The 14,919-nt window shown below is 38.9% G+C and overlaps 1 protein-coding gene across 1 annotated transcript in view; it reads right to left on the bottom strand.

The window, feature by feature from the left end:
• The window catches only part of LOC129624652 (ATP-binding cassette sub-family C member 4-like), a 156,850-nt gene that overhangs the window by 42,413 nt on the left and 99,518 nt on the right, over window positions 1-14,919 (bottom strand). The window contains exons 23-24 of the mRNA XM_055542810.1: window positions 10,521-10,676; window positions 3,461-3,550 (exon numbers count right to left, since the gene is read on the bottom strand). Of these exons, the coding sequence (XP_055398785.1) occupies window positions 3,461-3,550; window positions 10,521-10,676 (246 nt within the window). The remainder of the gene's footprint in view (window positions 1-3,460; window positions 3,551-10,520; window positions 10,677-14,919) is intronic.

The raw sequence follows: 14,919 nt of genomic DNA, 5'->3' as shown, positions 1-14,919 counted from the left end.
TATTTTTTTGGGCTCCAAAATCACTGCAGATAGTGACTGCAGCCATGTAATTAAAAGACGCTTACTCCTTGGAAGGAAAGTTATGACCAACCTAGATAGCATATTCAAAAGCAGAGACATTACTTTGCCAACAAAGGTTCGTCTAGTCAAGGCTATGGTTTTTCCTGTGGTCATGTATGGATGTGAGAGTTGGACTGTGAAGAAAGCTGAGTGCCAAAGAATTGATGCTTTTGAACTGTGGTGTTGGAGAAGACTCTTGAGAGTCCCCTGGACTGCAAGGAGATCCAACCAGTCCATTCTGAAGGAGATCAGCCCTGGGATTTCTTTGGAGGGAATGATGCTAAAGCTGAAACTCCAGTACTTTGGCCACCTCATACGAAGAACTGACTCATTGGAAAAGAGTCTGATGCTGGGAGGGATTGGGGGCAGGAGGAGAAGGGGACGCCAGAGGATGAGATGGCTGGATGGCATCACTGACTCGATGGACTTGAGTCTGAGTGAACTCCGGGAGTTGGTGATGGACAGGGAGGCCTGGCGTGCTGCGATTCATGGGGTCGCAAAGAGTCAGACACGACTGAGCGACTGAACTGAATTGAACTGAAGGAATCAATTTCTAGGGAAACATAATAGTGGGGTGATTTCTCTAAGTGATATCACCAAAGTTAACAGGGTTAATTCCAGAAGCAATATATGGAAACCACACACTTGACTCTGTGAAATAAACTCACATTTCCTTCTTTTTATAGAAAGTTCCGGATGTAGTTTAAATAGACGTAGATCTTAGGATTATCTACTACTTTAGCATTTTTATAATTTAGATTGCCTCTCTGTCCATGGAACAATATGTTCTAAAATTCTAGAGTAATGCTACCTGAGAATCTGTGAAAAATGGTCTCAATCTGAGAAACAAATAGAAAAATAATTTACCAGTACTTCCAGTTATTTTTTTTTTTAAGATACGTCCCAATTTCACCATTAAATTTGTCCTATGAATTCAAGAGTAGTGGATCATCCTATCGTTATTTGCGTTTAGTGGTTAAATGCTCTACACACCTCTTCTCTTGTAGAATTTTACTGTAAAAGACTCACAGACTTAAACGAAATCAGAGATGCACTGTTTTTCAGGCAGGAGAAACTGAAGCAGTCAACTCAATTTAAGAAAACAAAATCCACATGCTGCTGAAAAGCAAGGTGGGTGTATAAAGACTCAGTCGTGACATCCTTCAGAAACCAGAATTACTGGCTGGAAACAGTCATACCTCCAAATCTGCCTGTTCATAGTCAAGGTTCATCTGTATATTACAGATTTCAGAGCTTCCCTAGAAGGGTGACACTAAATGACAAACACACCAATTCAAACCAAAGTAAATAATCAATCTCTCAGATTTGTGTAACAACAACAACAACAACAACAAAAGATTAAAAAATTATGCCACACTTCTCTAAAATGAAAAGATCCATCAAACATTTAGTAGTTATTTAGGTAGTGTTTTTCCTGTGTTCTCCTCTAAGAGTCTTTTAGTAGCTGGTCTTACATTTAGGTTTTCAATCCACTTTGAGTTTATTTTTGTATATGGTATCAGGGAGTGTTCTAATTTTACTCTTTTACACATAGCTGTCCAGTTTTCCCATCATCACTTACTGAAGAGACCGCCTTTTATCCATTGTATATTCTTGCCTCCTTTGTCGTAGATTAGTTGGCCACGGGTTTGTGAGTTTATCTCTGGGCTCTCTAGCCTGCTCCATTGATCTGTATTTCTGTTTTTGTGCCAGTGCCATACCAACTTAATTACTCAAGCTCTGTATTGAACTGGAGAAAAAGTTCCTTTTTTTTTTTTTTCATAAAATCTTATGTAATAAACTTTTTTGCCAACTCAATAATATATTCTGAAGTCAGGGAACCTAATTTCTCCAGCTTTGTTTTTGTTCCTTAAGACTGCTTTGGCTACTTGGAATCTTTTGTGTTTCCATTAAAACTGCAAAAATCTTGGCTCTAATTCTATGAAAAAATGCCATTGGTAATTTGACAGGGATTGTATTGAATCTGTAGAATCTCTGGGTAGTATAGCCATTTTCACAATATTGTTTCTTCCAATCCAAGAACATGGTATATCCCTCCATCTGGTTTGCATCATCATTGATCTCTTTTGTCAGTACCTTGTAGTTTTCTGAGTACAGGTCTTTTGTCTCCTTAGGTAGGTTTATTCCTAGCTATTTTATTCTTTTTGTTGCAATGGTAAATGGGATGTTTTTCTTAACTTCTCTTTCTGATCTTTCATCGTTAATGTATAGGAATGCTCATTCTTACTTTTTAAAAGCAAAGACTGTGTTTGGCAAAACCACTACAATATTGTAAAGTAATTAGCCTTCAATTAAAATAAATTAATTAAAAAAAAAGAAGTCTAGGGTTTCTGGCATCTGTAGAACTTATTTGTAAAAGGAGTGTAAATACACAAAATAGTCTGTATTAAAATACAAACTGACAGCAACTTAATAGTCAAATTTTCTTTTCATGCAAGGGTGAGGAAATTCAAAGAAGTGGAGCAAGGGAAAACATGACACAAATAACAGAAAATTCTCTAGAAATGAACCTCCCATATAAAGCTGAGCAGATGTTCCCATGTTCTCTTATCTGCATTCATGCTACAGCATTAAAATGACATGCTTGCCAATAAATAATCATCATTAATTCTGACTATATAATTTACCTTTATAAACACTTTCCTATGAAACTTCTACAGTTTATTAGTATGATCTTGTTTCTATCTTTTAGTTAATAAGGAAAAACTACTATTGTCTCCACTTAGGAGATGTTTCCTAAGACCAGAGGAATAAAATGAATATTGGAGTGTAATGGAGTAATTCACTAGATCACTAGTAGAATTTGATCTCACAGTTTTAACATCTAATTGAGTACTCTGCTAAGGACAAGATAATGTGTCTATTTGTTCAGGGTTTTAGGAAAATAGCTAAAATAAAAACATCACATTATATTGTTGATTTTCATCATCATCAATACACACATTTTTAAGCATACCCATGTCATCAGTGTTTTCCTATTACTGAAGTCAGTGAAACTGACACACTCCCCTTAATTATCTGCAATGCTCTAAATGTAAACCAACACATACAGATGCTGCTGCTGCTGCTGCTGCTAAGTTGCTTCAGTCGTGTCCGACTCTGTGCGACCCCAGAGACGGCAGCCCACCAGGCTCCCCCATCCCTGGAATTCTCCAGGCAAGAACGCTGGAGTAGGTTGCCATTTCCTTCTCCAATGCATGAAAGTGAAAAGTGAAAGCGAAGTTGCTTAGTCGTGTTCGACTCCTAGCGACCCCATGACTGCAGCCTACAAGGCTCCTCCGTCCATGGGATTTTCCAGGCAAGAGTACTGAAGTGGGGTGCCATTTCCTTCTCCATACAGATGCTAACAAGTTAATTACAGTTACTATTAATAAATTACCTCTTCTAAGGCATTCCACAGTTCGTTATCCATATGTTCATTAAAGGGATCCAGATTTTCCCTCATTGTTCCAGTGAATAAAACAGGTTCCTAAATATGCCAAAACAGTGAGTGTTATTATCTTAACCTCTTTTTATTTTATTCTAATGTGTACAGACTGTCAAAATTAAAATACAAAAACATCTAAATTCATTAATTATTAATAATAAAGTTGCAAATGTATGTTTACAAAACAGTATCTGTAAAATAATTTTCCATTGTACAAAGTGTGCAACAAAATATCTTCTGAACTACTGAACACTAACAGAAGAAAGTGTTGAAGAAGTTTTTTTCATCTTAAGGAAAAAACTGAAGACAAAGGAAGATTTGATTAAAAAAAAAAAAATACCACCCTGGTAATAAATATCTGTTTAAACACTCACACAAATTGAGAAAAGAATTACATGAGAAACTTAACATCAAGATCTACATAAATTAACTGTCAATCCTGGTGTGACTGGGAAATACCAACAGCATGATTAGTAGAGGTTTGTGCCTCAAAGCAAACCACTAAATATTTTCACATTAGCACTGAAGAATAAACTAGGCTATTTTCTCCATTGGCCAGACTGTCTTCTAGGATCTGGAATTTCTCCACATGTGTGAAACGAACATCCCCACATGTGCAAGGGGAACGTCAGCTCCTGGGGTCTGCAGCACCTCTGTCCATGGAGAGATCACCTCTGATTTTGGCATCAGCTGGCCCCCACGTTCTCTCACATGTGTGTCAGGATGGCCTGCTTCAAATTCGTTATTAACTGCAAGGCCAGGAGGACCTGAAACCCACTGTGACCTGTGTCATGATGCTTTAATTTAAATAATTCTTCCTATTCATCTGCTTCAGGAGGAGCCACAAGTAAATTACTCTGGAAACAAATGTCTCCTCTTGGCCTCAAGAGAGAATCCTGTACATAAGCTCATGTAGCCCATTTACATTTTCTTCTGGAAGGCTCAGTAAGCCAGGTCATAAGAATATGGGCAGAAGAGAAGAGCACAATTGGCTCCTTTCAGTGAAGAGGGCAGGACAAGGGGAGGCACACGTGTGGGAACAAGAAGAGACCTGACTCCTCCACAAGTGCCCGGAACTGCTCGGAATCCCCACGTTCAAATCCTGCCTGGCCTTGGGGCTGGACTTTCCTCCTCACTTCACAAAAGCCTGAGAGGAAAGATGAAGATAGGCAGACATTTCTTTTCCCTGATCATGAGGAAGAACGATACTCAGGAAGCCTTCCAAACCTTCCTTCAATATGGTCTCAGTTTCTGGTGAGAGAGAAATGAATACAGAAAACTCAGGGTGTGCCACCAAAAAAAGACATACCCCTGAGTAAAATCCATAATTAAAAAAAACATTATAAAGGGAGATTTAGTCGCACAGAGTTGATTAAGTGGCCAATATGCTTCCAAAACACTGAAAATCACTAGTCATATAATATTTCAGAATGAGTATTGAACTGAACTAAAAAAATCTCGAGACCAAATTTAAGGTTTCCCTTAAAACTTGAATTTAGGATCAAAGACTAAACAACCATCTAAACAATGGTAAGTGCTCCTTGTCAGGGGACTAACCATCATTCTACTTCAGATTTTTATAAAAACTTGTTACTGTTTGTAATTATCAACCTTAAGATTCCCACACGCTGGTGATGTCTCATCCTTCAGCTGTCTCCATGAGGTTTACACAAGTGATGTAGCCAGGTGAGGGGAGGCTGGTCCCCAATATTCTTCCTCCTTCCTTTCTCCATCTTCCCTCCATTTTCCAGGTCCTTTCAAGTAAGCAGGCTACTCCCTGCATATAATCTCAACTGGTGGTCTTTCTGGGGGATATATTTAACTACTTCAGATCCTGAGCACAAAGAACACACATACTTCAGCTACCTGTTGTGTTTAAGGAAATTATTTAAGAAGAACTTTCATTTTAGATTATTCCTAAAATTTTGAACAGAAGTTGAGGAGTACCTTCTTAAGAACATAGTATTCATCTTTGAATGTTCCTCCCATGACTGATGGTCTATGTCCCCACTTCCCTGTCTCTGCTCCTACCCAGGTCCTTGTTACCATCACACCTCCCCCAGTTCTGACCTGTTCATGGGGGGTCAGCAGTGACGGGGATGAGCCTGGGAGGAAGAGAGACCAACATGGAAGCTCCCTGCTGCTTACAGGATCACAGGGACCAGGGATCCAGGGAAGACAGTGTGGGCCTGGCTCACCTAAGAGGGGCAACTCAAAGAAACAGCACTGGGCTTTCCCTCTGCAGAGTCTGCTCTCAGCTTTCTAAGTTCTCTACAATGGGGTGTTGAGACACAAGCATCACTGCTTCCTACTCATTTGGGGGGAAGACGAATGTAAGTTTTTGCACTTAGACAAGTAAATTCAAGCAACCAAACTAACAGACGTTCTCCACCTCTGCAGCTAGAAAGATGCTGTAAAGACAAAGGGCTCTTGGTTGGGGAGGGATAACATTTTGAGTATCTTCTCCTGACACATATCAGTCCATGACATACAAGTGCATAAAACCATTTCTTAACTGATATTATCCAAATGAAGGACAGAGCAATAGGAGTAGTATCTTCTGGCTTTGCTCTATACTTACTTATTCTTGCTATGGTTTGGGGAGTCCTTTCAAGTGGGATGGTAGGGAAAAATGGTGAAAATATCTGATGAGTACAACACAGTTGAAGAATTGCTGCTTTTAAACTGTGGTGTTGCAGAAGATTCTTTAGAGTTCTTTGGACTGCAAGGAGATCAAACCAGTCAATCCTAAAAGAAATCAACCCTGAATATTCACTGGAAGGACTGATACTGAAGCTGAAACTTCAATACTTTGGCCATCTGATGTGAAGAGCTGACTCATTGGAAAAGACCCTGATGCTGGGAAAGACTGAAGGCAGGAGGAGAAAGGGATGATTGGACAGCATCACCAACTCAATGAACATGAGTTTCAGCAAGCTCTGGGAGTTGGTGATGGACAGAGAATCCTGGCGTGCTGCAGTCCATGGGGTCACAAAGAGTCAGACACAATTGAGAAGTGGACAAGGTGGAGACTGGAGAGTGTAGATCTCTGTCATATGACTAGTACTTTGGATTTTACTCTGATGCCATGGGAGTCTTTGGAGATAAAACTGAAACTCTTCACTATACAACTGAAACACTGTGAATCAGCTATACTTCAATTTTTAAAAAGAGGCTGCTGCTGCTAAGTCGTTTCAGTCGTGTCCAACTCTGTGCGACCCTAGAGACAGCAGCCCACCAGGCTCCCCCGTCCCTGGGATTTTCCAGGCAAGAACACTGGAGTGGGTTGTCATTTCCTTCTCCAATGCATGAAAGTGAAAAGTGAAAGTGAAGTTGCTCAGTCGTGTCCGACTCTTCGCGACCCCATGGACTGCAGCCTACGACATACATAAAATTTGAATCCTGGCTCTACCCCTTACTTGAAAAGTAGGATAAGCTCCCAGTGACTCAGATTTTAAATCTATCAGATAAGGATAACAACAAATTGTGAGAATTAAGCAGGAAATGGTGGGTTAAGAAACTAAAATGTGTTAAAAATTTCATAAACGTTAGGAATTATTATTAATACTCGTGTAACTTGTCAGGGACTGTAACAAGCATTAGAGGAACAGAAATGAGAGATATAGGCCCTGTCCTCAAAGAGAGAAAGAAAATAGTCAAGAGTGTGGGGAGGGCTGAGAAAAAGGCTGGAGGTCTTGGTGGGGTAAGAGTGTGTATAAGGTGATGGTCAGGAAAGAAGCTGGTGGGAGGAAAGCCAGAAATCAAAATACAAAAAAATTTTAGTCTGATTTCTTGTTCTTGGTGGAAAATATTAGATACATTTCTCTGTGGTGCTTTTCCCCAAAATTCCTGTTGTGTTTCTTGTTTGTCTCTTTGTTTTTATTTTCTGTTTCTTTGCTTTACTATTCATATTTATGTAACAATTCAGTTTTTATTATTAAACAATAAATATAAAGAAAATCACCAAAGACCATGAACACATAAATAGAAATTAAAGAGAAAAGTCATTTCACAAGGTGTTACTCTTTTTACTTAAGCAGAAATAATACCCAAAAGGCCAGTGTCCTGATTCTTAAGAATAATAACAGTTCCTGATGACTGAACATTCCTAAGAATGAGACAAGGGCACAAACATTATCTCACTAAGTTACATCTTCACCACAAATCTGTGGGTCAATGATTTCCAGACCAGGTTTAAAGATGAGTATGTTGACACTTGGCAGCCAAGTGACATCATCAAGGCCCCACAGTCGACAAGGCAGAGCAGGAATAAACTGTGGGTCACAATGACACTGGGACTACACTCTTACAGGAGTGTACTCCTCCTGAATGGCTTCCTTGGAATCTTTACACATTGCAAGTTCTCTCCAGATTTTCCCTTTTTAATCAACCAACACTGCACCTTGAGACAAAGGCATATAAAGTGGAATCTACATGGATACAAAGCTTGGCACTATTTTGCAAACATGCTCTCTGGAGTGTATACCTAGAACATGTTCCAAGGAAGGATGGAAACCAACAGAATAGAACCAAAACATACTGATGTCAAGGCATGTTTAGTCTTTTAGTCTTTGCTCAGATGTGCTTCCAAATATTATTGGCAGAGCCAAGAATCATCTAATGTTATTTCTTTACAGATTTATTTTATGTACACAAGCATACAACTTTTTTCTTTTAAGAAGCATTAAAAATAAGGCAGGGATATTTCTACAGCTTTGCATTCAAGGATGTGAAAGGACTTTACAGACATGCCCTTTATTTCTACTAACTAATCTCACATGGCCATTTCAGAGATGAGTACCATCAAAACATAAAACTTGGGAATCTAAGCTCATTTATTTTCTACTGTATCCATAAGTCATAAATCTAACAGCCAGAGGAAATCTTTAAATATGGGGGCTGAATGTGCTTAAAAGTTCTTCCCATTTTTCCTGAAAGGGATACCTTTGAAAACAATTTTTTTCAATTGTGATAAAATATACATAAAATTTGCTAGATTAACCACTTTAAGTGCACAGTTCAGTGGTGTTAAATACATTCACATTTTTGTATAGCCATCACCACCATCCCCCCTCAGATCTCCTTTCATCTTGAAGAACTGAAACTCTGTACCCATTAAACAACAACTCCCCTATCCTGCCCACTGCTGGCACCCACCATTCTACATATTGTATCCATGAATTTGCTATCCTAGATAACTCCTTTTAGTAGAATCATACAGTATTTTTCCTTTGTAAATGACTTATTTCACTTAGCTTAATTTTTTCAAGGTCATCTGTGCTGTAGCACGTGTTAGAATTTTATTCTTTATTAAGGCTGAGTAATATTCTACTGTATGTATACACACCACATTTTGTTTGTTGATTCATCTGTCAATGGACCCTTAGGTGCCTCCACCTTTTTGCTGTTGAGAATAATGCTGCTATAACAAGCATGTTCCAGTATCTCTTCAAGACCTTTCTTCCAATTATTTTGGGTTTACACTCTTAAGGAGAATTGCTAGGTCATATGATAATTCCATCATTAACTCTTCAGAGCAACCACCAAGTTGATTTCCATGGTGAAATAGTAGCTGCACTATTTCACATTCCTATCAGCAATGAACAAGGATTCTAATTTCTCTACATCCTTGACAGTACTTATCATTTTCATTTTTTCTCTCTCTTTTCTTTGACAGCAGGCATCTTAAAGGGTGTAAGATGGCATTTCACTAGAGTCTGAAAAGAATATCTTGGTTTTAAAATTACTTAGATTAATTCCAGGTATTTTTGAGGTCATGGGCAGGTAGCACCAGCCATACCCAAGTCCGCATTCGCCTTCCTTTGGGTGCCATGTTGTACATGCTTCCTGATAAACAGGCATTTCAGGACACATTACACCCACATTCCAGGAAGCACATGTGCCTGGCTCATTCTGTCTCACCTCCTCTCTGTTTCTCATCTCAAGGGGGTATTTTTCTGAGCTTGCCTTGATGGGCAGATGATTACTAAGTATATAAATAAAAACTCATTTTTTTTTTTAAACCAGCAAGTCTGTCAAAGCAGAGGGCAGGATGATAGATGAGGACACATGGCCTAAGTTGCCCTTGGCTATATACCTGGAGGATAGAAATTTCTCAGTAAATGTCACAGAATTACGTTGAGTGAATGAACCACAAGGAATGACAGGAGTGTCTACTGTGCATATAATCCAGTCTCTAAACTCTCCTTGAAAGTTTTACTACTTTACGAAGAAGAAGAAAAGAGAACAGAATGAGAGCCCAGGAAGAGATGGCCAACTCAGCACTCCACCATCACAGCAGGCACATATGGGTCTACATGGAACACTTCACACTTACTGACCTATTTTGTCCTCACAACAGATTGAGGGGGTGATACCATTATCTGCCTTGTAAGACAGAGAAAACCAAGGTACATAGAGACACAATTCTGAGTCCACTGCTCTTCCTTATTATTCTGTACTGCCTCCGTGGTGAAAATTATTCATTAATGACTAAATTGTCAAAGTCTCCCCAAAGCATCTATATATTCTATGATTCTCAAAGCCCCACAATTTCACAGAAAGTTCCCCAAGGAGATAATCACTTTAAAAGATGTCCTCATTTCCCACAGCAAAATTACATCTGTAAGACACTTATTAATAAAATTCATGTTTCCCTATAGGAACTTCTCCAGCGCTAAGCAAATCATTTATCCTTCTGTTCTCAGAATTACGTGATTATCAGTGGAAACACTGTGGAAACTGATGAAGTCTGAGTCCAGAAATCTATCTCAGTAAGTTATTAAATCACATGCACACAAAACTAACAAATGAACAACTACAACAACAAAAAAACCAAAACCTGGTATCCGATGAAAGTGTCTGTTGAAAATACCTGCTGCTAAATATATGCTCTATTGGGAAAAAAAGGATCAACTCATTCACTTACCTTGAAAAGACCAATAAAATTAAAAGCACTTAAGCTTTAGACATCTTATGAAAAGAACATGTGAGAGTGCTCTGCTAGGCATACCTGAAGTGCAACTGACATTTTCTTCCTTAAATCGTGCAGTCCAATACTGGTTGTCAAGATGTCATCAATGTAAATGCCACCTTCAGCTTCTGACAATCTAAAAAGGGCAGCAATGAGGGAACTTTTTCCAGCTCCTGTTCTTCCCACGATGCCATACTGAAAAGAGACCCAGGGGGATGAAGAATTAACAGGATGCACAAAATCCAGGAGAACCCTGATTGTTGAAGATGAATTTTTAAAGTTCTATTATATGTAAAGAATATAAGTTTCTCAAGCAAGGCCCTACTGACATTTTGAACCAATAGTTAATTATTGAGGGTTGGGGCCTGTCCTGTATATTGTAGGATGATTAACAGTAGCCATGAATCCACTAGATACCAGACGCAACCCACAAAATTGTGGCAACCAAAAATGACAGAAATTCACAAATGTCCCTGATTGAGACCACCATCACCCCAAGAATACACAATATAAACTATAGTGACTTTCATGCCTTCTATTCAGATTTCCCTGATTAAATGCTTAATATGCAGAAAATTGTTTTCTATAATTATCACATAGTATCCATTATGTGGTATGTTAAAGGGGGAGACACATATGTGTATGTGGTGTATATATGTATGTGAGTGTATGTTTGTAACTAACATTCGTAAATAAAGGAACAAAATAACAAAATAAATAAATAAACCTGACTGCAGTGAAAAGCCAGCAGTCTACTAAGTGGTCCATAAAAAGTCAGCTTTTAAATTAGTTTTATTCCTACTCCCTGGTAATTTGACCTTGAGAATTACATGGGTAATTTTACAGAGATAGCAACAAGTCAAGTCAGAAGTATTATACACAAAGAAGTACTCACTTTCTCAGGGATATGTTATTTATTTAAGAGGAATTATTCTTTGGTAGAAAAATGAAATAATTTCCTGATATTAAATATCTTAATTATATTTTATCTTGAAAGGAAACATCTTCAAATATAAAATGCAGGTCTCAGTCTTGAAAGACAGAGGCCAGTAGAGAAAACATACATAATGAGAACAACAACACAAACAATATTTGCTATTTACACGGGACCTTTCATCGGAGTAGTTCAAAAGGCATTTTATCAATACATTAATACTTAAAATTGAACCTTGGAAAAACACATGTCAAGTGTCAGTCTATTTACTAAAACCAAAGCAGAGAGAAATTAAATGCACTAACAGTAAGATTAAAGATTCGATACAATGTAGGTAAAATGCTGGTGGTTGGTGGTTTAGTCACTAAGTTTTGTTGAACTCTTGCGACATGGACTGTAGCCTGCCAGGCTCCTCTGTCCATGGGATTCTTCGGGCAAGAATACTGGAGTGGGTTACCGTTTCCTTTTCCTAGGTAAAATGCCAGTGGGTAATAAACCACATACAAATATATATGCAGAAACTGGCCTTTTTTACCAATGAATTTTTAAGTGAAAGAAAGCATTAGACAATCAGTCGTGTCCAACTCTTTGTGACTCCAAGGACTGTAGACTGCCAGGCTCCTCTGCCCATGGAATTCTTCAGGCAAGAATGCTACAGTGGGTTGCCATTTCCTACTCCAGTGGATCTTCCTGACCCAGAGATAGAACCTGGGTCTCCTGCCTTGCAGGCAGATTCTCTACCGTCTGAGCCACCAGGGAACCCCAACTGCAAATTTTCTGAAGGAAGCTCTCCAAGAGATTATTTCATCTGTACTGAAAATCTGGAATTGATGAGAGTGTAATATATGCTTGGATCATTTGTAATTCAGTAAAGGTTTAAAACTCATGGCTTTAAAAAAAGAACAACTAAATCTTTCTGAGTTATATAATCAGAATGTTTAGAACTTTTCAGGTTTTCTGATTTGAAAACCTCTGAAGTTTCACATCTTAGTCTATCAAATCAATCATGGCATTTCAAAAAAGAATTTATGTTTATAGAGATTAAACATAAGAAAAGTGGGTTCAGCTAGTTTTATTATCTTAAAAAGATAATACAAAGACTATAAGACATCTTGTTATTGTTCAGTAGTGTCCAACTCTTTGCAACACCATGGACTGCAGCATGCCAGGTTTCCCTGTCCTTCACTATCTCCTGGAGTTTGCTCAAACTCATGTCCATTGAATCAGTGATGCCACCCAACCATCTCATCCCCTGTCATCTCCTTCTCCTCCTGCCTTCCGTCTTTCCCAGCATCAGGGTCTTTTCCAATGAGTTGGCTCTTCGTGTCAGGTGGCCAAAGTATTGGAGCTTCAGCATCAGTTCTTCCAATGAATATTCAGGACTGATTTCCTTTGGGACTGACTGGTTTGATCGCCTTGCTGTTCAAGGGACTCTCAAGAGTCTCCTCCAGCACCAGGTCAAAAGTATCCAGTCTTCAGTGCCCAGCCTTCTTTATGACCCATCACTTACATCCGTACATGACTACTGGAAAAACCATAGCTTTGACTATATGCACCTTTGTCGGCAAAGCAATGTCTCTGCTTTTTAATATGCTGTCTAGGTTTGTCATAGCTTTTCTTCCAAGGAAGAAGCATCTTCTAATTTCATGGCTGCAGTCACCATCCACAGTCACTTTCAGAGCCTAAGAAAATAAAGTCTATCACTGTTTCCATTGTTTGCCCATCTATTTGACATGAAATGATAGAACCAGAAGCCATGATCTTAGTTTTCTTCATGTTGAGTTTTAAGCTGACTTTTTTTACTCTCCCCTCTCACCTTCGTCAAAAGGCTCTTTAGTTCCTCTTTGCTTTCTGCCATTTGGGTGGTATCATCTGCTTATCTGAGGTTACTGGTATTTCTCCTGGCAGTCTTGATTCCAGCTTGTGCTTCATCCAGCCCAGCATTTCGCATGCTGTACTCTGCATGTAAGTTGAATAAGCAGGGTGACGATATACAGCCTTGAGGTGCTCCTTTCCCAATTTTGAACCAATCTATTGCTCCATGTCTGGTTCTAACTGTTGCTTTTTGATCTGCATAGAGGCTTCTCAGGACATTTTGTACCTTAGGTTAAACCCTAATTCATATAATATAGATGGGCCATTCTCTGCATACAGGCAGGCTGTAGTGTGTATATATGTGGCTCATGTGTTCTGTGTACAGACAGGCCTCAAAGATATGTTGGATTTGGTTCCATACCACCATAACACATGGATATCAAAATAAAGCAAGTTATATCGACGTTTTGCTTCTCTGTGCAAATAAAAGTTACATTTATACTATAGTGTAGTCTAATGATGTACAATAGCATTATATATAAAAACATGTACATACCTTAATTTCCAATACGTTATTGTTAAAAGAATGCTAACCATCTAAGCATTTATAATGTAGTAAAATTAAAAACCACTGGTCACATATCAGGATAATAAATATAATAATAACTAAATGGTTTGAAATATTGCAAGAATTATCAAAATGTGACAGAGACATGAAGTGACCAAATGCTGTAGGAAAAATGGTGCCAATGTACTTGCCTGACACAGTGTTGCCATAAATGTCCTTTTTTTTTTTTTTAAGCATTATCTGTGAAGCACAGTAAAACAAGTGGGCCTATATTTCAGAGTGTTCTTATACATAAATCAACGCACATCAGGACACAGGTGAGAACTGATCTGTGAGAATGTGTGTATGTTCCCATGTTATCAGCTCCACCGAAACTGATCCATCTGTGCAAATGGGAACATTTGTAAACTTTGGGCAAATGGACTGAGATATGTAGGGGCTACAAGGACTGCTCATGACCACAGGAATGCGAGTTCCAAACTCCAGCTAAGAAAACTAAAAACCAGGGGACTTCCCTGGCAGTTCAGCAGTTAAGATTCTGTGCTTCCACTGCTGGAGGCATGGATTCAATCCCTGGTCAGGTAACTAAGATCCCACATGCTGCATGGCCTCAGACCCCCCAAAAGAAAAATGCAACTCAAAGAAAACCTGACTCTGATTATTCCTAGAGTTCAGTCATCAAAGCTATAGTCTAAATGTCTTTGCTGGGTAAACAAAGGGTTTTACCAATTGCCCATGGAGAGTGTCACCAGTATCAGTAAGCTCAGATTCTTCAATCTAAAGACACTTGGGGGCTTTTCTGGTGGCTCAGTGGTAAAGAAACTGCCTGCCAATGCAGGAGACATGGGTTTAATTCCTAGTCCAGGAGAATGCCACATGCTGTGAAGCAACTAAGTCTGTGTGCCACAACTACCGAGCCTGTGCTCTAGAACCCGGGAACCACAACTATGAGCCTACTTGCTTCAACTGTTGAAGCCCTCGCACTCTATAGCCCATGCTGTTAACAAGAGAAGACACCACAGTGAGAAGCCCACACACGGCAACTAGAGAAAAGCCCAAGAAGCAACAGAGACCCAGCCCAGTCAAAAATAAAGAACAGATACAATTATAAAGACACTTGG

Source organism: Bubalus kerabau, chromosome 12, assembly GCF_029407905.1.
Source record: "Bubalus kerabau isolate K-KA32 ecotype Philippines breed swamp buffalo chromosome 12, PCC_UOA_SB_1v2, whole genome shotgun sequence".
Lineage (NCBI taxonomy): Eukaryota > Metazoa > Chordata > Mammalia > Artiodactyla > Bovidae > Bubalus > Bubalus kerabau.
Note: the sequence above shows the minus strand (reverse complement) of the source record. Positions and strands in the feature narration are given on the sequence as shown.